General features: G+C 47.2%; 1 protein-coding gene across 3 annotated transcripts in view; it reads right to left on the bottom strand.

The window, feature by feature from the left end:
• Positions 1-26,534, bottom strand: part of PHRF1 (PHD and ring finger domains 1) — a 606,102-nt gene that overhangs the window by 474,458 nt on the left and 105,110 nt on the right. For all 3 annotated transcript variants that reach the window (XM_069223077.1, XM_069223079.1, XM_069223078.1), the window contains exons 5-6: positions 26,370-26,453; positions 13,433-13,551 (exon numbers count right to left, since the gene is read on the bottom strand). In XM_069223077.1, the coding sequence (XP_069079178.1) occupies positions 13,433-13,551; positions 26,370-26,453 (203 nt within the window). The remainder of the gene's footprint in view (positions 1-13,432; positions 13,552-26,369; positions 26,454-26,534) is intronic.

The following is a 26,534-nucleotide window of genomic DNA, read 5'->3' as shown; positions in this document are numbered from 1 at the left end:
GGGCTGGATTATTGGTAACAAAGTAAATACTTATGAGGGGTTATACAATCTGATCATGAGAGAGCACATCTTGACCAATTGTACCCAAGAAAGGTTACGCCAGCATCTAGTGGACTCTAAGCTGACCAACCCTAGAGAGCTAGGGGAGGCAGCTGATGAGTGGTTGAGAACCAGGGTGGTTGTCAAGTCCCAGGGGGGAGACTCCAAGAAGGGGGGGTCAGGTCCCCAAAAACCTAAGGAGGGAGGTGGTAAGCCCACCACAGAGACTCCCTCTGTACCCCAGAACCCTAAGAAGGAGGAGAGTAAATCCCACTCCCATTCTGACAAGCAGAGACAGGGAGACCCAGGGTTAAAAAAAACTGTTGGACAGTAAGGCTTGCTTTGACTGTCAGCAGACAGGTCATTTCAGAGGAGATGCAGCCTGTCCAAAGAAGGTGGTTAGCACTGGGCTGTCCAGTGTAGCCATGGAGGAGGACTCCTCAGATGATGAAGTCCTCCTAGCCTTGAGCTGGGAGACAGGACCAGATGGTAAGCTGGTGATCCCTGAGGGTGGGAGTAGGCACTTCCACCCCATTCAGGTGAATGGGATCCCTACCACTGGCCTGAGAGACACCTGTGCCAGTCACACTATGGTGAGTGACCGGTTAGTGACCCCAGACATGTATGTCCCAGGAGAGACCAGGAAAGTCAGGATAGCCACAGGGGAGGTCACCTTCAAACCTGTAGCCATAGTGCCCCTAGAGAGGGAGGGTATCCTTGACTGGTTTAGGGTGGTAGTCGGTGCTGACCTCCCCCTAGATTGTATCCTGGGCAATGACCTCCCAGAGGTGAGTCTGGTCCCAGATGGGGTGGTCGCCCAGGACGCCCCCCCAACCCAAAGTCCTGGGGAGTCAGTCCCTACAGTTAGAAGACAGGGGTCCCCAAGAAAAGGAAAGAAGAAAAGGAAGGGTGGGCCACCCTTAAAGAGAGCTCCAGGGAGCCAAAGGCCTTCTGCCCCAGTAGGGGGGGAGCCCAGAATTGGCACTGGTGAGGCCTCACCTGACCCCAAGGAAGTCCCGAGTAGTCCGGCAGCTGTCCAGATGCAAGGTGTTGCCCCTGCACTGACAGAAGGGAGAGTGGAAGGAGGGTGTCTGCCACAGGAGGTGGTAGCACCCCACTCTAGACAGCAAGAGGTGTGCCACGGCCCAACAGTTGCCAATAAAGCAGCTCAGCCACCTGTCCGTGGAGAGCTTAGGGTGTGGTTCTGGGTACTGACAGCTGTCAGTAGCCTCTGCTGGGTGCTAGCCTTCCTGGCAGCACTGTACTTGGCCTGGGAGGCAGACCCCAGGGCCAATAGAAAAGTAGGCCCCCTGACCCTGTTGGTCATGGTGGGGTTGCTCAAGTGTTGGGTGACCTCTTTGGGTAAGCTAGGGGTTGCCCTAGCAAAGTTAGGAGTAGGGGAGGTGGGCACCTCACTACGCAAGTTGGCAGAGAGAGAGGAGGGAGACCCCTTTATAGGGAAGTTTCAGTTTGAGATGGGTCCTTTCACTGTTGGGGTGGGTTCACTACCCAGAGGGAGTGACCATGACAGGAGGATGTAAGGCAGAGTAGGCCCTGCAAAGGGACAGCCAGTTTTCTTCACTGTCTTCCTCGCCTAACAAGCCAGGAAGACTCTCCCAGGGTTGGGCTGAGTCTCCTGGGCTTGTGGGCTGGGGGGGGGGGGAGGGCTTGTGTGAGAAAACAGGGCTGATTGCAGAGGCCCCCTAACTTTTTGCCCCCATTTTCCACTTTTTGCTGGTGTTTTCCTGACTCTGATGGTGCCCTGGGTACTGCTAACCAGTCCCATGGCCTGTGCTCTGTGTAAAATGGATATGCAAATTAGGCTAATTATAATTGGCTAAGTTAACCTACCTATAAGTCCCTAGTATATGGTAGGGCATGTAGGTTTAGGGACCACAGCATAGGTGGTGCACCCATAGGTGCACTGCTGAGGTGCCCAGTGTCATTTTAAAGGCAGGCCTGCCTTGCTGGCTGCTTTTCAACTAAAGTTATATGCAAATTCGACTTTGGAATTAAAAGTAGTTCCAAAGTCTTAAAGTACCTTATTTTTACATATAAGTCACCCCTAAGGTGTGCCCTATGTGCCCCTAGGGCTGGGTGCCATGTAACTATAAGCAGGGACCTTATAAAAATAGTTTTATAAGCCCTGGTGAGGTAAAAACAGCCAAATTCGTTTTTCCCTCATTGTAGTAAATGGCCTTCATAGGATAAAATGGGGAGACTTTATTTTAATTTTTAAAGTCTCCTTAAATGATGCATACCAAGAGTTTGGTATCAAATTAATTGTTGTATTAAATCCCACAACTTCCAGTTGTTGGATTTAATATAACTTGTTCAGGTAAAGAGTTTTAAACTTTACCTGAAAAGTTGCCAATTTCAGCCCTGCATTGTTTTTGCTGCTTTGCTCTGATTGGCCAGCCTGAGCAGCTTGGCCAAGCTGCCTTGATGAGGTGTGAAGTGGCCTGGCTTCACACAAAGGAATGTGCCTGTGGGAGGGAATCTCCCCTCAGCAGATGGTGAGGCAGGAAGGGGGAGTGCTGCCAAACTGGTCTTCAAAGGCAGAGAAGGACATTTGGAGCAACCAGCAACACCCCCACATCCTGCAACCCCGGACAACTAGGTGCCCCCTTGATTAGATTAGAAGAGGGCAGGAGAGGGGTGCGTTCATGATTTTTAGCCACACCAGTGGGTGGGCTCAGCCAGATGTAACCTCCAAAAATCAGATTCAGCCATGATGGATTGTTAGAGAATGTTGCCTCCTGGGATTGATTTTTGCCACACTTCCCAGGAAGTGGTCATCACAGGGGGAAGGACCCTGCACCTGATTGGAGAACCAGGACCCCCCTGCTTTTCACCCAGGAGCAAGGATAAAACTGGCAGACCTGCACCCACACCTCAGTTCGCTACCACATCCAACAAGGAAGAACGACAGAAGAAGAAGGACTGCCCTGCTGGACCCCTGGCCTGCACCTGGAACCTGCACTCAGAAGGACTGCACCAGCTGCACACTTGGGCTTCACCACAAGAAGGACTTTGCCTGGCTTCAACTGGTTCAAGGAGGAACTCCCTGTTTGTTACAGGTGAAAAATTGCTATCCAGAGTCCCCTGCACCAACTCCTGAAGAAAGCGACCAGCTGACCACTGTCCAGTGGCCAAAAAGGAGTTTGCGCTAGGTGCATTCTGGGAGTTGTAGTCCGCACCCCCCAAGGACCATCTCAGAACTTCTGGACCCTTGGGGTGAACTGTGGACCCCAAAAGAACCTTAAAAGGACATCTGGGAGAAGCCCCAGAAGTTTGGAGAAGTTTGGAGAATTTTTGTAAAAAAGCTCCATAGAGGGACCGACCCGCCGCAGCAACTCTAGCCGGCTTGCCTCAACCGCGACCCGGCCTGATTTGCTGGTTCGTCCCGGTAAAGAAAAATCTCCGAAAAAGAGACTAAGTCCAAAGGTAAAAAGTTGACCGGGACCTCCCAGCCAGCGTATCCGAGGAGGGCTCCAGGGACGTCGGATCAAGATCCAGGTTTACCCCAGTCGAAGGATTTTCACCTCGAAAAAAACGACTAAGTCCGAAGGTAAAAATCTCCACCGAGGATTCCAGCATCGCGTATCCGGAGAAGGGCTCCAGGAGGTCGGATTGGACTGGCAGGTTCGTCCCGCTGAAGAAATTCTTCGAAAAAAAGACTAAGTGTGAAGGTAAACTTTTAACCGAGGCCTCCCGCAGCCTGTAGCCGAGCAGGGCTCCATCGCGGTCGGCCTTAAACTTTGACTTTGCCCCGGTCGAGGTGCAACCAGATGACCCGATTGGCGCTTTCTGTTTCTAGGTGCTAAAAAAATAATAATTCTTTAAAAATTCATATCTCCGGTTCCCCTTATCCGATTTTATTCGTTTTGGTGTCATTTTAAAGATAAAATATAATCTATTTTTATAAATTGGTTTTGGATTTTTAAACTGTTTCCTGTGTTTTATTTATTTACTGTTTTGTGATATTTGAATGCTTTACACTCTCTCTCTTAAGTTAAGCCTTGACGCTCGTTGCCAAGCTACCAAGGGTTGAGCTGGGTTTAATTTACTGAGACCTAACTGGACATAAGTGGAGGTTAGTGGCCTATTGCTAAGTGTAGGTACTTACCTGCCCTTACCAATAACCCATTTTCCAACACTAGTGTGTGTAGGGTGTTTATTACATAACGTGTGTGATGCTGGCACTGTTTTTGAGTGCTGGCTTTTATTAGCCAATCACTGAGATATGGGAAGACATGTATATGAGGACTCCTTATGTATGCTGCTATTACGGCAAGGCATTTTGTAAATACTCTGGGGGCTGTTGTTATCCCGAAAGGTAACGCTTTGAACTGGTAATGTTTTCCCTGTATTACAAATCTGAGATATTTTCTGTGAGCTGGATGGATGGGTATGTGAAAATACGCATCTATTAGATCCAGAGTTGCCATAAATTCTTCTTGTTGTAGCAGTGGGACTACATCTTGTAGCGTTACCATGTGAAAGTGTTCTGATCGGATGTAGAAGTTGAGAGTCCTGAGATCTAATATTGGTCTTAATGTTTTGTCTTATTTGGGAATGAGGAAGTACAGGGAGTAAACACTTGTTCCTTTTTGATGATGTAGCACAAGTTCTATGGCTTGTTTGAGTAATAGTGCCTGTACTTCTGTTTGCAACATTGAAATGTGTTGAGATGGAAGTTTGTGCGCTTTTGGGGGAATGTCCGGAGGAGTTTGTGTGAACTCTATGCAGTAACCATGTTGGATAATGGATAATACCAAATTGTCTGTTGTGATGGGTAACCAGTGGGAGTGGAGCTTTTGCAGTCTTCCTCCCACAGGGGAAGTGTGGTGAGGGAAGGTGTTGGTAAAGTCACTGCTTAGTATTAGTGGGTTGTTTTGAGGATTGGTATTTTCCTCTAGATCTGGGGAACTGTCCTCTGTAGGATCCCCGAAACACCCCTGTAGGGAGTTGGCTCTGTATGTACTATTTCAAAGTAAGAAATAGCATGCACAGTCCAAGGGTTCCCCTTAGAGGTAAGATAGTGGCAAAAAGAGATAATTCTAATGCTCTAGTTTGTGGTAGTGTGGTCGAGCAGTAGGCTTATCAGAGGGCAGTGTTAAGCATTTGTTGTACAAACACAGGCAATAAATGAGGAACACACACTCAAAGACAATTCCAGGCCAATAGGTTTTTATATAGAAAAATATCTATTTCACTCAGGTATTCTAGGAACTTTGAATAATCACAATAGCATGTACTGTTTTGACAAAAATGGCAATAAGCTATTTTAAAAGTGGACACAGTGCAAACATCAACAGTTCCTGGGGGAGGTAAGTAAATGTTAAGTTCACAGGTAAGTAAAACACTTACAGGGTTCAAAGTTGGGTCCAAGGTAGCCCACCGTTGGGGGTTCAAGGCAACCCCAAAGTTACCACACCAGCAGCTCAGGGCCGTTCAGGTGCAGAGGTCAAAGTGGTGCCCAAAACACATAGGCTTCAATGGAAATAGGGGGGGCCTCGGTTCCAGTCTGCCAACAGGTAAGTACCCGTGACTTCGGAGGGCAGACCAGGGGGGTTTTGTAGGGCACCACGGGGGACACAAGCAGGCACAGAAAGTACACCCTCAGCGGCACAGGGGCGGCGGGTGCAGAGTGCAAACAGGTGTCGGGTTTTCAATAAGAATCATGGGGAGACCCGGGGGTCTCTTCAACGATGCAGGCAGGCACGGGGACCTGGGGGGGGTCCTCGGGGTAGCCACCACTTGGGCTAGGCAGAGGGTCGCCTGGGGGTCGCTCCTGCACTGGAGTTCGGTTCCTTCAGGTCCTGGGGCTGCAGGTGCAGTGTGGTTTCCAGGCATTGGGTTCCTTGAAGCAGGCAGTCGCGGTCAGGGGGAGCCTCTGGATTTCCTCTGCAGGCGTCGCTGTGGGAGCTCAGGGGGGTCAACTCTGGCTACTCACGGGCTCGCAGTCGCCGGGGAGTCCTCCCTATAGAGTTCGTTTTCCGCAGGTCGAGCCGGGGGCGTCGGGTGCAGAGTGGAAAGTCTCATGCTTCAGGCTGGAAAGTTGCCTCTTTGTTGCAAAGTGTTGCAGTTTCTTGAACAGGGCCGCTGTTCCCGGGAGCTTCTTGGTCCTTTAGATGCAGGGTAGTCCTCTGAGGCTTCAGAGGTCGCTGGACCCTGTTGGATGCGTCGCTGTTGCAGTTTTCTCCGAAGGGGGGAGACAGGCCAGTGGGGCTGGGGCCAAATCAGTTGTTGTCTCCGTCTTCACTGCAGGGCTTCAGGTCAGCAGTCCTTGTTCTTTAGGTTGCAGGAATCTATCTTCCTCGGTTCTGGGAGCCCCTAAATACTCAATTTAGGGGGGTGTTTAGGTCTGGGAGGGCAGTAGCCAATGGCTACTGGCCCTGAGGGAGGCTACACCCTCTTTGTGCCTCCTCCCTGAGGGGAGGGGGGCACATCCCTAATCCTAATGGGGGAATCCTCCATCTTCAAGATGGAGGATTTCTAAAAGTAAGAGTCACCTCAGCTCAGGACACCTTAGGGGCTGTCCTGACTGGGGAGTGACTCCTCCTTGTTTTTCTCATTATCTCCTCCAGCCTTGCCGCCAAAGGTGGGGGCAGTGGCCGGAGGGGCGGGCATCTCCACTAGCTGGGATGCCATGTGGCGCTGTAAGAAAGGGGGTGAGCCTTTGAGGCTCACCGCCAGGTGTTACAGTTCCTGCAGGGGGAGGTGAGAAGCACCTCCAACCAGTACAGGCTTTGTTCCTGGCCACAGAGTGACAAGGACACTCTCTCCATGTGGCCAGCAACATGTCTGGTGTGTGGCAGGCTGGCAAAAACTAGTCAGCCCACACTGGAGTCTGGTATGTTTTCAGGGGGCATCTCTAAGATGCCCTCTGGGTGTATTTTTACAGTAAAGTGCACACTGGCATCAGTGTGCATTTATTGTGCTGAGAAGTTTGATACCAAACTTCACAGTTTTCAGTGTAGCCATTATGGTGCTGTGGAGTTCGTGTTTGACAGACTCACAGACCATATACTCTTATGGCTAACCTGCACTTACAATGTCTAAGGTTTTGCTTAGACACTGTAGGGGCATAGTTCTCATGCATCTATGCCCTCACCTGTGGTATAGTGCACCCTGCCTTAGGGCTGTAAGGCCTGCTAGAGGGGTGACTTATCTATGCCATAGGCAGTGTGAGGTTGGCATGGCACTCTGAGGGGAGTGTCATGTCGACTTAGTCATTTTATCCCCACCAGCACACACAAGCTGGCAAGCAGTGTGTATGTGCTGAGTGAAGGGTCCCCAGGGTGGCATAAGACATGCTGCAGCCCTTAGAGACCTTCCCTAGCATCAGGGCCCTTGGTACTAGGGGTACCAGTTACAAGGGACTTACCTGGGTGACAGGGTTGTGCCAATTGTGGAGACTAAGGTACAGTTTAGGGAAAGAACACTGGTGCTGGGGCCTGATTAGCAGGGTCCCTGCACACTTTCAAATCATAACTTGGCATCAGCAAAGGCAAAATGTCAGGGGGTAACCATGCCAAGGAGACATTTCCTTACACCCCCTCTCTGGTATTGCGTCTGATAAGAGGGTTTGGCTTGTGGGGTAGATGGCTTGGATGGTTGGGGTCTGAAGCCTCCCCTATATTGAGGCTTTCACAATGAGCCTCTGTATTGGGATGAATAAAGCGCACCCATAGCTTTGGCAGTGTCGGCGTCTTTTTTCATTTTGTCGATGGCTGTGTCAACTTGTGTGCCGAATAATTGTTGTTGATTAAAAGGCATGTTGAGGACAGCCTGCTGGATTTCAGGTTTAAATCCTGATGATCTAAGCCATGCATGCTGCCTAATGGTGACAGCCGTATTAATAGTTCTTGCGGCTGTGTCTGAGAGTCTAGCGCCAACCTTATTTGGTTATTCGTTATTGCTTGTCCCTCCTATGCTACTAGCTGGGCTCTCTTCTGTTGGTCCTTGGGGAAATACTGAATAATGTCCTTCATCTCATCCCAGTGAGCCCTGTCATATCTGGCTAGTAGAGCCTGCGAATTGGCTATACGCCACTGATTGGCTGCCTGTGACGCAGCCCTTTTACCTGCAGCATCACATTTTTTGCTTTCTTTATCTGGAGGGAGTGCATCTCCAGAGGACTGTGAATTAGCCCTTTTTCTTGCTGCGCTCACCACTACGGAGTCTGGGGGTAGCTGTTGTGTAATAAAAATGGGGTCTGAGGGTGGTGGCTTATATTTTTTCTCTACCCTTGGAGTTATAGCTCTTCCCTTAACTGGTTCCTGGAAGATTTGCTGCGCATATTTTAGCATGCCAGGAAGCATGGGTAGACTCTGGTATGTGGCGTGAGTTGAGGACAGTGTGTTAAATAAGAAGTCGTCCTCCAGAGGTTCGGTGTGCATTGTCACGTTGTGAAATGCTGCTGCCCTGGCTAGAACCTGCGTATATGAGGTGCTATCTTCAGGGGGTGATGGCTTTGAAGGATAGCACTCTGGACTATTGTCCGAGACTGGATCATTATAGAGATCCCATGGATCAGTGTCATGTAGTGACTGCATAGTGTGTGATGGAGACTGTGCACTGGGTGTAGCAGGCGGGGAGACAGTTAGTTGAGGAGGAGACTGTTGAGGTGAAAACTGAGGAGGCAGAGATTTTTATCTTGTTTTTGGCACTTTAGCCGTTGGCTGGTCAGTGTCCAAACGCCCACAGAAGGCCAGTTTTCTCTTTGTTCTCAGAGAAGGTGCTGTGAGGATTTTGCCAGAATCATTGTGGATTTGTATCGGGCCTGTTTCTCATCGAAATCCTCCATTTGTGTCAATTCCTCATCAAATCGATGGCTTTCTTTCAATTGTTTTGAAAGTTCATGCTCCTCTGTGTAGGTATGCTTTTTCGGCTACGAAGGGAATCTGATCTGCAGGTCTAGGAGCGCCCACTAAATAATACATTTAGTGGGCATTTAGGGGTGTTCATAGTAGTGACTAATGGGTCATCTACCTTAGGGTTGCTACACCCATTATGTGACCACTTCCTGCGGGCAGAGGTCACTTCCCTATCACCGATAGGCTAGTTTCCCACCATTCAAAATGGAGGAAAATGAAATGGGGGGGGGTCACCTCGCATGCAACACCCATGGGGGGGGTGCAGGCTGGGGGTGGCCACCCCTCCTGTACTTTGTAAATTTTTCTGCTGTTGTTGCCACCAAAAGTGGGGGTTTGCAACGGGTGGCCATCTGCTGTAGCAGCGTGGCTGGGGGGGGTCGAGTTTCAAGGGCAGAAAGCCCTTTGAAGCTAGCCGGCAGGGCTGTGTACATTCCTGGGGGAGGAAGCATAACACCTCTGCCTAGTAAGGGCTTTGTTTTCTGAACCCAGAGAGCAAAGGCTCTCACCTCTGAGTTCCAGAATATTGTCTGGTGGTGGCAGGCTGGTTGTGACTGGCCAGCAACCATGCCAGGGCTAGTCAGTTTTTAGAGGGGTCACCTGTAAGCAATAAATCCAATACTGGTACCAGTTTGTAATTACTGTTCTGAGTTATTTGATATCAACAACCCAGGATTCAGAGTGGCCATCTTATAACTGTGAAACATGTACCTACCAGTGTCCAGCACATGTATGTAAAATGCTGCTGCAGTTACTTACTATGCCCCATGTTTGGCAAGGACATAGTAGGGCCATATTGCTAATGCACCTATGCTCACACATGCATTATGGTGCACCCTGCCCTAGGACTGAAAGGCATACCAGAGAGATGACTTACATATACTGCATGCAGTGTGTAGTGGACAGGTCACACAGGTTGTGTACCATGTCAGTTTTGCATTCTAGGATTGCATCAGGATGCTCAACCTGCAATGACAGTCCCGGGTGCACTTGGATGCAAGGTCCCCGAGAATGGGACAATCTGTGCTGGTGCCCTCCGGGGGCAACCCTTAGGACTTCATGCCCTGGGTACCTAAGTACCATTTACTAGGGACATATAGGAACAGCTAAAGGTGTTGCCAATTCATCACAACAGTTTTGGGAAAGAGATCTGGCACAGAGAACCTGGTTAACAGGGGCCCTGGCCACTAACAACTTTGAAACCACGTCAAATACCAGGCAAAAAGCAGGGGGCTAACCATGTCAAAAGAGGCACTTTCTCACAAACAGGGAGAGTGAAACATGAACAAAAACATTACTGATGGGAACAAATATGCAAAACAGACCGAAGGGAGCCCAAAAACAGACTCAAACCAGAGCACTGAAGAACACATCCGAATCGGATGGTGGAAAGAAAGCTATCTAACAATGGAGTCAATGCCTATGTGCATTATCACCGAGAGTAGTCACTTTGCCTCGTGATTCAAGAGATTTCTTTGAAGAAAAAAACAGCTTGCACATAACCAAACCCAGCACTAGATGGCAGAAGTATGCAGAGCATGTTTTGCTACAGCCACCATGCCATCGAACACATGTTTCTGACCCCCAGGAGGTGAGAGCCCACTCTCGCAGAGGCCAGATATAATGCCTACTCCAGAGGAAGGCGTTATAACCTCCTCCAGCAGGATGGCTAGCGAATCTGCCTACCAAGGCTAGAGACTTCAAAGACCCTGCCGCCTTTGGTACGCAACCCCGGCTTCACCCCCGCCCTGGGAGTTGCCACACTGTGCCCCGAGGCCCACTTGGCACCAGGACCGGTGGGAAATTAGTTATGCAGGTAGGCGTGGTGCCTACCAAGCTAGGCCTAGGGTGGGCAGCCTGATGTGCTCCCCAAAAGAAGGGTTCCACCATCTTGTTTTTGTTGTAACTAGGAACAGGATCATTCCCACTTCCCATAGGAAGTGGTCATATATGGGCGTAGTCACCCCAAAAGTACCCTACGCTCCCCTAAATTCATTATTCATGTGTCACCCTGACACCAGAAGGACAGATTCGACTGACTGAAGAAAGAGGAGGACAAAGAAGAGCCGAAGAAAAGAGAACTCCTAAATGCTGGTGGACTTTGGTGCAAATCCCTCCCTGCTTGCCTGCTCCTGTCCAGACAACCATGACAACCTGACTCTTCCTGCAGCTGTGTAACCTCCAAATGTTTTGATAAGCCTCCAGCACTTCGGTAAATTGTAAGCATGTTCCTTATACTGGAGCAGCCTATTCACTGTACCCTGAAGGCAACAACCGCAATGTCCAGTTCACCATTCTGCTGACCATCATGTCCACCAACTCAGCAGCTGCCTAGGAGGAGATCACCAAGCTCCAGCAGGACAACCGTCTCCCCACCAAGTGAGAAGACCCCAGGACCTACCAGAGTCAAACTGCACCAATACTCGGGGTATCGGACCCTCTGCAGCAACCAACACCATGACCAGAGACCAGCCATCGAGGAACATCAGCATTACAGAGGCCACCATCAAGAGTGGACCCGCTGCCCTGTTTTTGTTCCCTATTTGCAAGTCTACCCCAGAATTGTGGGTGCCCTGATGCAGGAGCACCTGATGACCAAGTCCTCCTGCACCTAATCTCCACGGCCCAGGTCTATGACAACCGACTGTGTTCCCTTGCTCCAACAACCCCAACCAGCCGAGCCACCCTTTGGGAGTTCCTGAACTTGCCTCCAAGCCCCCTTGCAGCCTGTTTCCACATGGCCCCCCTCTAAGCCAACCGTCCAGTGTGCAAGACACTTGACCCATCCACCACCTTTGCAAACAAACAGACAACCCACAGCACGTAAAACAGAATTGCTGGTGTTTCTTGTGAAGCTGTTCCCCCTATAACCAAAAGAGACCCTGAGAACAGAGTGCAAGGACCCCTAAGCAGTAAAAGTTCTTTATCTGAAGGAAGTCCCTTTACTGCGTAAAAGTGCATTTGAGTGAATTGTTACTGGCTTGCAAAAATTGGTACACTGCAACTGTATATATCTGTGATAAATTTTTCTTGTGTTGAAACATTCTATAAAAGTAAATATATCTTCTAAAATTGGTCTCAAAGATCTTCTTGAGTGTGTCACTCATGTATTGACTCTATGTTCTACAAATGCTTAGCACTACTCTCTGATAAGCCTAAACTGCTCGCCCACACTATTGTCGTGTTGGCTCTCATTGTACCAATAAGACTGCTGGACTTGGGCGGCATCACCACCAAGTTGTGGGGAACGGAGTCCAATTCCACACTGTGTGACGACTGTCGGCCTAAGCTATCTGACCAGCTAGCAATACCTCCCCAGCATCTGAAAGTGTGGATGATTTGTGGCAGTCGTGTGCATGACATTCTGATATCTCAGGGAAATCGTGGTCTAACAGATCTCATCCTTTTCTCTCAGTGACATTCGTCTCATACATGCAAAGACAAATAGAAGCGAGAATTGGTTCAATACATTTTATGAAACCAACTGCGTTCTAAATAAAATGGCATGTACTGCAATTATTAGTCACACCACACTGTCAGAATGCTAAGGATTGGAATTCCTACCTACGCTACTAAGGTACTACAAGGGTACAGCAGTGGTAGCCCTTCAGGATCCTTAGGAAAACAACATCCCTCATACCGGAATAATGTAGTAGTGAAGGGAGCTGTTGGTCTACTTAAGAGTCCTTTCCCACATAGGCAGGAAAGATGTCAAAAGATGTCAAGTCTCAGCATACAGCTGCAGTGAAGCAACAGCATGCAGTGGCAATTCGTCTGGCTGGAACTCTCCTTCTAACGTATGGGGGAAGAGGGAGTTTTATAATAAAACAGCTGGTGTTTTGCGAAAACTGCCCTAACGTAAGAATACAAATGTTACTTGTGAAGTTGCAAAGATTGTGGTGTTACACTTCGTGCTGACAACAATATCGGGTACAGCCTTGATCAGCGCATAGAACAAGAATGTCCTACTAAGAAGAAGAATGAAAACGGTTCCTAGGTTCAAGTGCATGAGATAAAAGAAATAAAACATCACTGCAGAAGGAAGCTTCTGCTCAGAAATGTTTAAAATAAATTGTTATTAAGCTAACGGGAACAAAAGGCAGGCCTATGGCTAAAATAATATGCCCATAAAAAGCTCAATAAAATAACCTCATGACTACCACAAAAGACAGCATTTGGGATTATTATTTTAACCCCGTAAACCAATAAGGGTCGCCTGGACTATCTGCATAGCGTCCCCTTACTTAGACAGCCAACGTCCTACACTGTGCATCTCTCCATGGGGGGGAGTGGGGGGGGGGAACACACTTGCTTGGTATCAGGTGGTGTGTCATCATCGGAGTGTGCAGGTAACAGGTAAGAAAATTGGATATCAGATCCACAAGAGAATACACATAACAGGGACAGAACAGATAGAAGCGAAGGAAAATATATAGAAGGATGAACTATGGAATGAGCTATGCCCTTAGCAATGTGTCCGTTTAAGTTGTTCTCTATTTAACACTACTTACCCTGCATCACAGCCATCACAGAGAAGTAGGCGGTCCTCTCTGTCACAACGCCCACACACCTCGCAGTTGGTTGAATCATCATCTTCTGCATCTTCCGCTGCATGATTCTCGACAGGAACCTGTTAAATAAGCAGATTCATATTTGTCTGTATAGCAAAGAAGGACAAATGTGATTAACTGAGTTTTTACAAGGTACTACTTAAAAAAACAGTCTTTGACAAAAAAACTGTCACAATGATCAACCAAACTTTTTTTCAGGACCACAATACAACAGCTGGACAACCGCTGAGTTTGTCTGTCAAATAAATTAATAAAACAAACCTTGGATATTAAATGGATGCAGGAATATTAGTTGGCCACTGGAAGTTAACAGCAGCCTCCTAGTTAATCTAGAAGTCAAAATGTTGATCTACTTATTGTATTATCACTCTTCAGATGCAAAGATGAGAAAGAACTTTGGTGACAATTTGAGCTTTCAGTTGGAATAATGCAAACCATCACCTCTGTTTTGTCTTTTTACTCTTAGTCTGCATTATAGACACCTGGAGACTGAGCAGTGCGTGTAGAAAAACTGTCAAAGATGCTTTTGTAAAGGTGTCCAATTACTGTACCAGAAAAAAGGAAGTTTTGCCAGAATCTGGTTTAGAATCTAGTGTCCAAGTCCTTCTCTGAAAGAGAGCTGCTTGAGGGCAAACAGTGTAAGCACACAGGAGGTAGCTTAGAGAAGTTAATGACAGATCCCAAGATTTGAGAGTGGATTAACCCAGAAAAAAAAACATACATTCATGGAATCTTAGCTGTGTAATGAGCTAGCTTATGCAAGAAAAGCAGATTTTGTCTCGGACCCAGAGGAGCAGAAATCATTCAACCTAAATGCAAAGATTAATTGTTCTTAGTGCTAGATTAAACCACACACTGCTCTTAGAAGAGCCATTTTTAAAATGGACTTTCTTAAAACTTTATTTTCAAGAAGGACGCCACATATGAGCTCACGTTTCTTCTAGGGAAAAAAAGCAGTCCCAAAGTTGGTTGTTTTCACAGGCAAGACCTAATGGCATTGCCAATGTGCAGCTGTGAACCGCATTGCATTTTCAGTTACCAGCAGCTGAGAAGAGGGACAAGTTGCATAAACGGGAGGCAACAAAAAATGGAGACCTGCCCTCCTTTAAAAGTTATCTACCCAGCGGTAAATTTTAGATTACAATTTATTTTTTCAAATGGCAAAGCTTTGAGTGTAGATAAAAGCATAAAACATCGGCGGTGAATCGCCCCCAGCTACTAAAACCCAGCCTCACAAAAATCCTTACTCGCTCAAGAGCCGGTGCAGCTCTGCCTTACCCATGCATACACATAAGGCCATTGGAGGCCTGCACCTGCTTGGATGCAATAACCTGGCTCTGTGCGATGAATTTACCCCAGTGAGACAAATGGTATGTTAAATTATCAATCTGATTAAAGAGCGCTCTAAAGCAAACAAACTATAGGCAGACCTCTATCAAATACATTTTTACATTCACATTTATTTTTGGATACTGACATTGTGAAGAGAAGAGCTTGTAAACTAACATTTTCGGAACCTTGTAAGCACTCTATTGATCTAAGCAAACCCATGCCTCATTAAAGCCCAAAATAAACCAAGCAGGTATTGGGTCAACCTCTCACTACTGAAAGACTGCCACCACAGGTGTGTGGACTGTGGCCCATCTTTGAATGTGTTCTTTAAGCATAAGAAAATACATTCAGACAAGCCTGCCATGCATGTGCACTCAAGGGCACCCATTGTGGAATGCCTACAATGCAACGTGGCGGGAGGTAGGTCAGGCAGGCTTTTTGTGCGCCAAGGGTACTTTCAAGGAGTAGTGAGTGAGGGGGGTTAGCAGTAGGAAGAGAGAGAAAGAGAGGGAATAAACAGGCCCTCAGATGTACTGCAATGCAAGACCTGAAGTCTGCAGTGAAAGAATACATGTCATCCAATCAAAGCACAAAGACACTAAAATGCTTCTAAGCAAGACCAACACAAAAATAGGGTGGAAATTCATTAAATCAGGAAGAGAGAAGAATAGGTAAACAAGAAAGTCATCGAACTATGAGTAAGGGGTTGACCCACAGTCCTCTCTATGTATTATACTGTACACAACAGGTCACCAATAACACAAGGACAAAGCTACCTGTAGGCAAGACCTACAAAAGGTAAAGAATCAAAAGAAAAAAGTGTCAGCAAAATAAAGTATGAGCCTACCAATCGTAGCATTGAAGTGCACTTTTTAAGCAGATGTGCAAGTGTTTTAAGCTAAATGAATCACTTACAGTGTTTAAGAGGGCTCATCTATAGCCCCATACAATAAGCTGCGATGGGAGGAAGGAAAATATTAATAACAACTAATCCAACCAATGCAGGAAGAGGGCAAGTGCCAAAGTATATGGTTGCAAAACTACAAACCTCTCTAGGCCAGACCTAAAACTTGTGGGCCTGTGGCCAACCTGTGAAAAGCAAGGAATAAATTTTAATCTCAGCTTTGCTACTTCAGTGTATGTGATTTGAATCTATTCATTTCACCTGTCCGTGATTCACCATGTTAATGGTAAACTTGTAAAGACCTCTGTTCTCTCGTCTAAGGGGTCCTCTCTTTTTCTAGAATAACCCTTGATCTCTCTAGATGATCTGCTTTAGTTTCTAAAAACAGAAAATTGTATAACTGCATTGTCTTCAGTGGTGGCTGCTAGTTGTTCAACTGGTATTCTAGACTAGTTTATAGATCTAGTCCTGGCCTGGCATTTATATAGCACTACTCCTGAAGAGGTGTTGAACTGATTTTCTGAACGAGCAGCACACTAAGCATGGATACCCAACATTAGTTATTAGGTATAAAGAGAAACAGGGTGAAATCATATCACTGCAGACTTTTTACGGGAACGTGTGGAGAAAAGGGTGGGTTCTTGGCTCTGAACCTATGTGAAAAGTGATTAAGTGTTGTCCATGATTAATCAGGGAGATGCTCTCATCTTATCTACTGGTGTAGAACTTAGCAATGTGATGGATCATGGCAAATGTGATGGATCACTGTGGAGCAGGTTTAGAGTTGTGCTGGCTGCAGCACTGATTGGATCTGCAGATCCCTAGAGGTTTCATGGCTTTCTGGTCTAAACTGGCTGGTTAAAGGAGAGGGTGTCCACTTAAGGTAGGTGTGTGTGTAGGTGTGTGTGTGTGTAGGTGTGTAGGTGTGTGTGTGTGTGTGTAGGTGTGTAGGTGTGTGTGTGTGTAGGTGTGTAGGTGTGTAGGTGTGTAGGTGTGTAGGTGTGTAGGTGTGTAGGTGTGTAGGTGTGTAGGTGTGTGTGTGTAGGTGTGTGTGTAAGGAAATGCCACCTTGGCATGGTTACCCCCTGACATTTTGCCTTTGCTGATGCTATGTTTTGAATTGAAAAAGTGTGCTGAGGCCTGCTAACCAGGCCCCAGCACCAGTGTTCTTTCCCTAACCTGTACTTTTGTTTACACAATTGGCACACCCTGGCATCCAGGTAAGTCCCTTGTAACTGGTACCCCTGGTACCAAGGGCCCTGATGCCAGGGAAGGTCTCTAAGGGCTGCAGCATGTCTTATGCCACCCTGGGGACCCCTCAGGGTGCCATGGCAACCTCACACTGCCTATGCAGTATAGATAAGTCACCCCTCTAGCAGGCCTTACAGCCCTAAGGCAGGGTGCACTATACCATAGGTGAGGGCACCAGTGCATGAGCACTGTGCCCCTACAGTGTCTAAGCAAAACCTTAGACATTGTAAGTGCAGGGTAGCCATAAGAGTATATGGTCTGGGAGTCTGTCATACACGAACTCCACAGCACCATAATGGCTACACTGAAAACTGGGAAGTTTGGTATCAAACTTCTCAGCACAATAAATGCACACTGATGCCAGTGTACATTTTATTGTAACATACACCCCAGAGGGCACCTTAGAGGTGCCCCCTGAAACCTTAACCAACTACCCGTGTAGGCTGACTGGTTCTAGCAGCCTGCCACACTCGAGACATGTTGCTGGCCACATGGGAAGAGTGCCTTTGTCACTCTGTGGCTAGTAACAAAGCCTGTACTGGGTGGAGATGCTTATCACCTCCCCCTTGCAGGACTGTAACACTTGGCGGTGAGCCTCAAAGGCTCACCCCCTTTGTTACAGCACCACAGGGCATTCCAGCTAGTGGAGTTGCCCGCCCCCTCAGGCAACGGCCCCACTTTTGGCGGCAAGGCCGGAGGAGATAATGAGAAAAACAAGGAGGAGTCACTGGCCAGTCAGGACAGCCCCTAAAGCAACCTGAGCTGAAGTGACTGACTTTTAGGAATCCTCCATCTTGCAGATGGAGGATCCCCCCCAATAGGGATAGGAATGTGAGCCCCCTCCCCTTGGGAGGAGGCACAAAGAGGGTGTAGCCACCCTCAGGGCTAGTAGCCATTGGATACTGCCCTCCCTGACCTAAACACACCCCTAAATTCTGTATTTAGGGCTCCCCTGAACCTAGGAACTCAGATTCCTGCAACCTAATAAGAAGAGGACTGCTAAGCTGAAAAACCCTGCAGAGAAGACGGAGACACTAACTGCTTTGGCCCCAGCTCTAACGGCCTGTCTCCCCACTTCTAAAAGACACTGCTCCAGCTATGCTTTCCCCAGGACCAGCGACCTCTGAATCCTCAGAGGACTGCCCTGCTCTAGAAGGACCAAGAAAATCCAGAGAACAGCGGCCCTGTTCACCCCAGACTGCAACTTTGTTTCCAAAGGATCAACTTTAAAACAACTGTTTCCCGCCGGAAGCGTGAGACTTGCTACTCTGCACCCAACGCCCCCGGCTCGACTTGTGGAGAAACAACACTTCAGGGAGGACTCCCCGGCGACTACGAGACTGAGTAGCCAGAGTTTCCCCCCCCTGAGCCCCCACAGCGACGCCTGCAGAGGGAATCCCGAGGCTACCCCTGACCGCGACTGACTGCTTCCCAGATCCCGACGCCTGGTAAAGACTCTGCACCCGCAGCCCCCAGGACCTGAAAGGTCGGAACTCCAGTGCAGGAGTGACCCCCAGGAGGCCCTCTCCCTTGCCCAGGTGGTGGCTACCCCGAGGAGCCCCCCCCCCCTTGCCTGCATCGCTGAAGAGACCCCTTGGTCTCCCCCCATTGATTTACATTGGAAACCCGACGTGTGTTTGCACACTGCACCCGGCCGCCCCCGTGCTGCTGAGGGTGTACTTTCTGTGCTAACTTGTGTCCCCCCCGGTGCCCTACAAAACCCCCCTGGTCTGCCCTCCGAAGACGCGGGTACTTACCTGCTGGCAGACTGGAACCAGGGCACCCCCTTCTCCATTGAAGTCTATGTGTTTTGGGCACCACTTTGAACTCTGCACCCTGAGCTGCTGGTGTGGTAACTTTGGGGTTGCTCTGAACCCCCAACGGTGGGCTACCTTGGACCCAAACTTGAACCCCGTAGGTGGTTTACTTACCTACAAAAACTAACAAATACTTACCTCCCCTAGGAACTGTGAAAATAGCACTGTGTCTAGTTTTAAAATAGGTATATGTGATTTATTTGAAAAGTATATATGCTATTGTGATTATTCAAAGTTCCTAAAGTGCCTACCTGCAATACCTTTCATTTGAAGTATTACATGTAAAATTTGAACCTGTGGTTCGTAAAATAAACTAAGAAAATATATTTTTCTATACAAAAACCTATTGGCCTGGAATTGTCTCTGAGTGTGTGTTCCTCATTTATTGCTTGTGTGTGTACAACAAATGCTTAACACTACTCCTTTGATAAGCCTACTGCTCGACCACACTACCACAAAATAGAGCATTAGTATTATCTCTTTTCGCCACTATCTTACCTCTAAGGGGAACCCTTGGACTCTGTGCATACTAATCCTTACTTTGAAATAGTGCATACAGAGCCAACTTCCTACACCACCCACATAAGTAGCTCTGTAATCATGTCTCAGACCTGTCACGGCAGTGTCTATGTGTGCAGTTTTGACTGTAACTTCGACTTGGCAAGTGTATCCACTCGCCAGGCCTAAACCTTCCCTTTTCTTAAATGTAAGGCACCCCTAAGTAAGGCCCTAGGTAGCCCCAAAGGCAGGGTGCAGTGTATGGTTACGGTAGGACATATAGTAATGTGTTTTATATGTCCTAACAGTGAAATATTGCTAAATTCGTTTTTCACAGTTGCAAGGCTTGTGCCTCTCATAGGTTAACATGGGGGATACCTTTAAATCTGATTAAAGTGTAGATTCCCTTTGGGAGCGGACGGACATGTGGAGTTTGGGGTCTCTGAGCTCACAATTTAAAAATACATCTTTTAGTAAAGTTGACTTTAAGATTGTGCGTTTGAAAATGCCACTTTTAGAAAGCAGGCATTTTCTTGCTTAACCCATTCTGTGACTCTGCCTGTTTGTGGATTCCCTGTCTGGGTCAGTTTGACAGTTGGGCTGTTCACACCTCTCCTCTAGACAGTGACACAAAGGGGGCTGGGGTGTAGCCTGCAAACCTTGATTAGCCATCTGTGCTGGAGGGGAAGGGAGGAGTGGTCACCCACACCTGAAAGGACTGTGCCTGCCCTCACACAATGCCATCTCCGACCCCCTGGTGAGTGTCTGGGGACTGGCCTGGACAAGGAAGGATCTTGCAAACCCTTGAGACTTTGCTTTGAAGTTTGCAAACATCAGAGGCAAAAGTGGTTATGAGTCGAGTCGGGGTCGCCGGGTGCAGTGTTGCAAGTCTCACGCTTCTTGCGGGGAGTTGCAGGGGTCTTTAAATCTGCTCCTTGTAACAAAGTTGCAGTTCTTTTGGAGCAGTGCCGCTGTCCTCGGGAGTTTCTTGTCTTCTTCGAAGCGGGGCAGTCCTCAGAGGATTCAGAGGTCGCTGGTCCCTTGGAAAGCGTCGCTGGAGCAGGGTTCTTTGGAAGGCAGGAGACAGGCCGGTGAGTTCTGGGGCCAAGGCAGTTGGTGTCTTCTGGTCTTCCTCTGCAGGGGTTTTCAGCTTCGCAGTCCTTCTTCTTGTAGTTGCAGGAATCTGAATTCTTAGGTTCAGGGAAGCCCTTAAATACTAAATTTAAGGGCGTGTTTAGGTCTGGGGGGTTAGTAGCCAATGGCTACTAGCCCTGAGGGTGGGTACACCCTTTTTGTGCCTCCTCCCAAGGGGAGGGGGTCACATCCCTATTCCTATTGGGGGAATCCTCCATCTGCAAGATGGAGGATTTCTAAAAGTCAGAGTCACCTCAGCTCAGGACACCTTAGGGGCTGTCCTGACTGGCCAGTGACTCCTCCTTGTTTTTCTCATTATTTCTCCTGGACTTGCCGCCAAAAGATGGGGGCTGGGTCCAGGGGGCGGGCATCTCCACTAGCTGGAGTGCCCTGGGGCATTGTAACACGAAGCTTGAGCCTTTGAAGCTCACTGCTAGGTGTTACAGTTCCTGCAGGGGGGAGGTGTGAAGCACCTCCACCCAGAGCAGGCTTTGTTTCTGTCCTCAGAGAGCACAAAGGCTCTCACCGCATGAGGTCAGAAACTCGTCTCAGCAGCAGGCTGGCACAGACCAGTCAGTCCTGCACTGAACAATTGGGTAAAATACAGGGTGCATCTCTAAGATGCACTCTGTGTGCATTTTTTAATAAATCCAACACTGGCATCAGTGTGGGTTTATTATTCTGAGAAGTTTGATACCAAACTTCCCAGTATTCAGTGTAGCCATTATGGAGCTGTGGAGTTCGTTTTTGACAGACTCCCAGCCCATATACTCTTATGGCTACCCTGCACTTACAATGTCTAAGGGTTTGCTTAGACACTGTAGGGGCATAGTGCTCATGCACATATGCCCTCACCTGTGGTATAGTGCACCCTGCCTTAGGGCTGTAAGGCCTGCTAGAGGGGTGACTTACCTATGCCACAGGCAGTGTGAGGTTGGCATGGCACCCTGAGGGGAGTGCCATGTCGACTTAGTCATTTTCTCCCCACCAGCACACACAAGCTGGCAAGCAGTGTGTCTGTGCTGAGTGAGGGGTCCCTAGGGTGGCATAAGACATGCTGCAGCCCTTAGAGACCTTCCCTGGCATCAGGGCCCTTGGTACCAGGGGTACCAGTTACAAGGGACTTACCTGGGTGCCAGGGTTGTGCCAATTGTGGAGACAATGGTACATTTTAGGTGAAAGAACACTGGTGCTGGGGCCTGGTTAGCAGGGTCCCAGCACACTTCTCAGTCAAGTCAGCATCAGTATCAGGCAAAAAGTGGGGGGTAACTGCAACAGGGAGCAATTTCTATACAGGTGGCACAACCAGTGCTGCAGGCCCACTAGTAGCATTTGATTTACAGGCCCTGGGCACCTCTAGTGCACTTTACTAGGGACTTACCAGTAAATCAAATATATGCCAATTATGGATAAACCAATCCACAGTACAATTTATATGGGGCGCACTTGCACCATAGCACTGATTAACAGTGGTAAAGTGTGCAGAGAAAATAAACCAGCAAAAACAGAGTCCAAAACCAGGAGGTCAGAAGGCAAAAAGACAGGGGAGACACGCCAAAAAGCTGCCAGGTCTAACAAAAGGCCTCTTTTTTTCTGGGTGTGAGGTCAGGCAGGGGTGATGGGGTACCAACCTCGCAAGGGACTGTCTTCAGTCTTCCACCAGGTCAAACTGACTGCAGTGGATTCCAAAGATCACAATGTTGTCTGCCAGAACATCCTGGCATTGGAATCGCTGATTAAGGGGCACCTCTGAAGAATTTCCCCCTTCTGTGAAAAAAAAAAATACTACAGTCAGAGGTCCAGGATTGGACAAAGAGCAATGTGCTTCTTGGGAAGGAGGAACTACCCAAACAAGCAACCATGTTCCTGTACCTGTTGTAGCACCAATTCTATTACTTTCTTCTCTTGCAGGGCTGTTGCCGTCTGGTGCAAAGGTTCTCAGATAATGTTTGTACTGAAGAGACTGGTGGGGAGGGATGCTGTGGTTGCTGTTGGATGGGTCAGGTGTACCCCTTTTCTACCATCTCGAAGACCCATTGGTCTGAGTTAATGGCCCTTCAGACCTGTAGAAAAGAGATTACCGCCGGCCAAACAACTGTGGCTTCCCTGGAGGTTCCACAGAGGACGACAGCTGAAACTGTTCAGGATAGCCTTTTCCCTTGCCTCTGTACTGATGCATGAGGGGAATGGGCTGCTGCTGTGGGGCAGATATGTATTGGCCCCATCTTTAGGAATGGTCTTAAAAAAAGGGTCTTGGTTGACGAAAAGTGCCTCTAGTTGAAGTTTGGAGACCTAAGGACTTGATATGTAGGTCGCCATTCCTTGAATCTTTCTAAAACCGCATCCACTTTCTGGCCCAACCGTCTATCTCCAGTAAAAGGAAGGTACATTAAATGTCTTCTAGACAAGCGCAGAAAAGCCTGATCAACCGAGCCAGTCATACCTCCTTAGGAAGAGAAAGAAGAGCTTATTGATCTAGCAATGGAATCAGCTATATCCGGGCCTACTTTTATTATGTGAAGGGCTGCATCCTGTCCATCATGTATCAACTCCGCAGTGTGGACATTGAAGTGGTTAGTTAGATTGGGGAAAAGCATAGCCGGCCAATCCCACAGGGAACAGTAGCAGAGAAGGAAGGCAGGATTAAGAGAGCATTATCTCAAATTCCCAGATGAAAAATCTTAGTCTACTACTTAAGGCACCAGGGTTTAAAAGTTTGCAGTGGAAGAGGCTTGAATGACTAAGCCTTCTGGGGGAGGCTGGGGGAAAGAAAACCTAGATCATAACGAGCTGACCTATAGAGAAAACCTATGGTGTGGTTAACCAGTGGAATGGTTGCTGGATGCAACCAAGGTTCCCTTATTGCCTCCAACAGGGCGGTGTTAAAAGCTAAGGGGTTCATTAGATGGTATGGTCATTTGTAGAACGTCTGTCAGGATGTTGAGACCATGTTCTACCAAGGACAGCGGGTTTTCCACAGTTTCTGCCAGTTCTACAGCAGCAAATAAAGCCATTGCTAAAGGAAATTGATCTACATCCATGTAAGAAAAAGTATCCAGTGCACTGGCACCCTGGAAAACTATGAAGAAGTAGGGCCCAGAAGAAGAGAACGTCATAAGATCTTCTTTCTGTTCCCATATGCTTGAGCCTCAGTCTCTTCTCTGCTGTGCTCTTCTTCAAGGAGCTTTTGTATCTCCCTTATTGATTTATTTTTTTCTGACTGGGGGAGGAGATTGCTCTTGTGGTGGAAATATTATGTGAGGCATCAACAAAACTTGTGCTGGGGTCAGACATTGTGCAGGAGATTGAACCGGTGTCAAAAGAATTATTGCACCAATGGAGCACACAACAGCAATGGAACTTTTGGCAACAAAAGGAAGTCAAAATGAGCCCCCCAGAAACCCATCACTTGGAGAAAGGATGCTGGATCTGTTCCAAGCACTGGAAACTTACAGTATTGCTGGCACCAATATTAACAAATGCGAAGGCAAACACCAGCAACTGTGTCAGTGGTGTCTGAAGTCGATCAATCAGCTAAGGTTCAGGCAAAGATTAGATATGGGGAAACACCATAGGAGAAGTCTTAACTTTGAACTGGAGAAGAGTGGTTTTTCTGTTTTAAAATCAGGAGAGGAGTAACCGGAGCGAGAGCGGGGACCTCAACCTTGTTTTGACCCTAAAACAAGATTTAGTGTGAAAACAGCCTTGGGGGTAATCCTACGCCTTTGCATTGAAGTGTTTAACCCTTCCTTCCTTTATTGCCTTAGGATTAATACCAAGACAAATATCACAACTAGAAGAGTCATGCCCCAAGTTGAGGTACCACAGGCACTCTTTGATTAAATCGGCAATGGACATTTGTCCAGCACGTTATGGACAGGGCCTAACCCTTGATTTCTTTTCCGCTGCACTGCCTCCAATTTTTTTACTCCCATAAGGTGAATCAAGAAGCTCCGAACCAATGTTAAAAAGCTGTAGAGAATAACAAGCATTTTCAATGCAACAGGTCTCACGTTAGCTCGAGTTCGAGCTATTAGCGTCGTAAAGAAAAAATAACCCAGTGCCTTCGCGCTGCATGGAAAATAAACAGATAAAGTAGTCCGGACACCCTGCTGAAAACATCGAGCCTCTTATGTTTTTAGTAGTTTACCGGTGCTGTGTAGGGGGGCAAAACCCTGGAAAAGGCATGACGTATGCATGCCTTCCACAAATGAAAACAAGCAGATTTTAAAAGGCAAGCCCACGAACCAATGTAACACGTGCAATGGGCGTGGTTTGTTTGAAGCCCAGAGAGAAATAACAGAATGGGGCGGAGCGCTTTCCACTTGCCCATAAAAAGGACTGACACCGGGGCCCCAAGAGGACTGCTTAATGTCTCCTGTGAAGTCACTGTAACTTCACTTCCAGTGTGCAAATGGGGCCTGCGCCACCTACTGGCAAAAGAGAGTTATTGCCGAAGTTTCCAGTTTCTGTCTGACATACTCAATGTGAAGGAATCTGCAGTTAGAAGTATCCATCAGAAACACAGAATATTTAGCACAGTTCAAGATGTGCAGGGTTTGACAGCAGCTAGAGTTCCCAGTTTAACTATCTGGGGTGGCAGATACATTGCAACTACAATATATAACCACTGAAGTAATCTTCACATTTCCTACTTCTGTACCCTCCACTGCATTTCAGATATTCATTTAAGTGCATATTTCTCATTTATAAACACATGTTGTATTTATTATTGTTTGCATTCAATTACCATATAGCATTTGTTTTATTATTCTTTAATAGTTCAGCAATTATTAATATATGTATTCACATTCATTATAATGGTTTATATATTTAAGTGAAAATGCCACAAGATTAATATATTTATTCTTCCATTTCATATCATTCAATTTTGAGAGCTTAAAATTATTGGTGATGGAAATGAAAATACCCAAAAGAGACTATTCTCACCCTTCAACTGTTCATTAGTAGTCCTTATCTGAGACAATGAAAGAGGAAAAAAAATAAACAGAATGTATAGCGGTCCTCATTCAGGTTAACCCTGTCAAGGGAGTTCCTATATGCATCGTGCTGCTGTAGCTATGGTAATTCAAACACTGCAGTGAGAACAAAGTGAACCAAAAATACAGCTGAAGGTCTCCTCCGGATTATGGATCAATTCCTTATCTTGAAAGGCATAACATAAACCAGGGAAAACCGGGGGGGATGCAACATAAGTTAAATACTTCTGTGGTAACTCCTCATTTTCCATCACTCTGTTGACCCTCTTCCAGTCAGCTCCTTTCTGTTATTGCCAAGCTAGATGATCACCTTTATATTCACTACCTCCAAAACTCTGCAACAAACTTCCACAAACAAACAGAACCCATTAAACATCCCTTAAAACTTACCTTCAAGCAAAGTTATCGCAGTATTTAAGAACTGAATATTTTATGGCTCTTCACATATCATGGAGTTTAGTCTCCATTGCTTACATGGGTCAGGCTAACAGCCCAACAATTCTCTAGCGCATATAAAAAGCAAAACTTCAGACTGTATGAAATCCACAGATGATGTACTCTTGCGGTCTGTAGCAATGCCTAGACTTGCAGCACAGAAAGCAATAGCAGGTGTACAAATATTCAAGAGTTTACATTGTTTCTGACTCACACAGCACAACACAAATCATGGTACTCGAAAACACATTTATCAAAGCCAGTATTAACTTTACATGAACTCTGCATTTTCTTTGGGACATTTGCAGACACACAATAAATGACAGTTAACTAGGTAAGACCCACGTTAGGAGAAACAGGTATTAAATTCTCTACTAGGAGTAATTGGAGCTCCATGAAATCTAAAGCGAGCACTCAAAGGTTAATCAGTAGCCTCTGAATCATTTTGCAATCGTCGTGACATGCATTACAAGCATAGAGAAAATGTTGACTAACAAAACACATACCTTCTTTAAGATGGCACCTGCAAAGTGTGCTCGAATACAAATACAGGAGAATGCAATGCGATCCACTGGACAAGAGTTGGCATTCTGTCAAACACATTAAAAACATGAGCATGAGACATAAGCTTAAGACATGTTTACTAGCAAACATCGGATAACTATGCAACA

The sequence above is a fragment of the Pleurodeles waltl genome, chromosome 3_1, assembly GCF_031143425.1.
Source record: "Pleurodeles waltl isolate 20211129_DDA chromosome 3_1, aPleWal1.hap1.20221129, whole genome shotgun sequence".
Classification (NCBI taxonomy): Eukaryota; Metazoa; Chordata; class Amphibia; order Caudata; family Salamandridae; genus Pleurodeles; species Pleurodeles waltl.
This window is presented reverse-complemented; position numbering and strand designations above follow the sequence as displayed.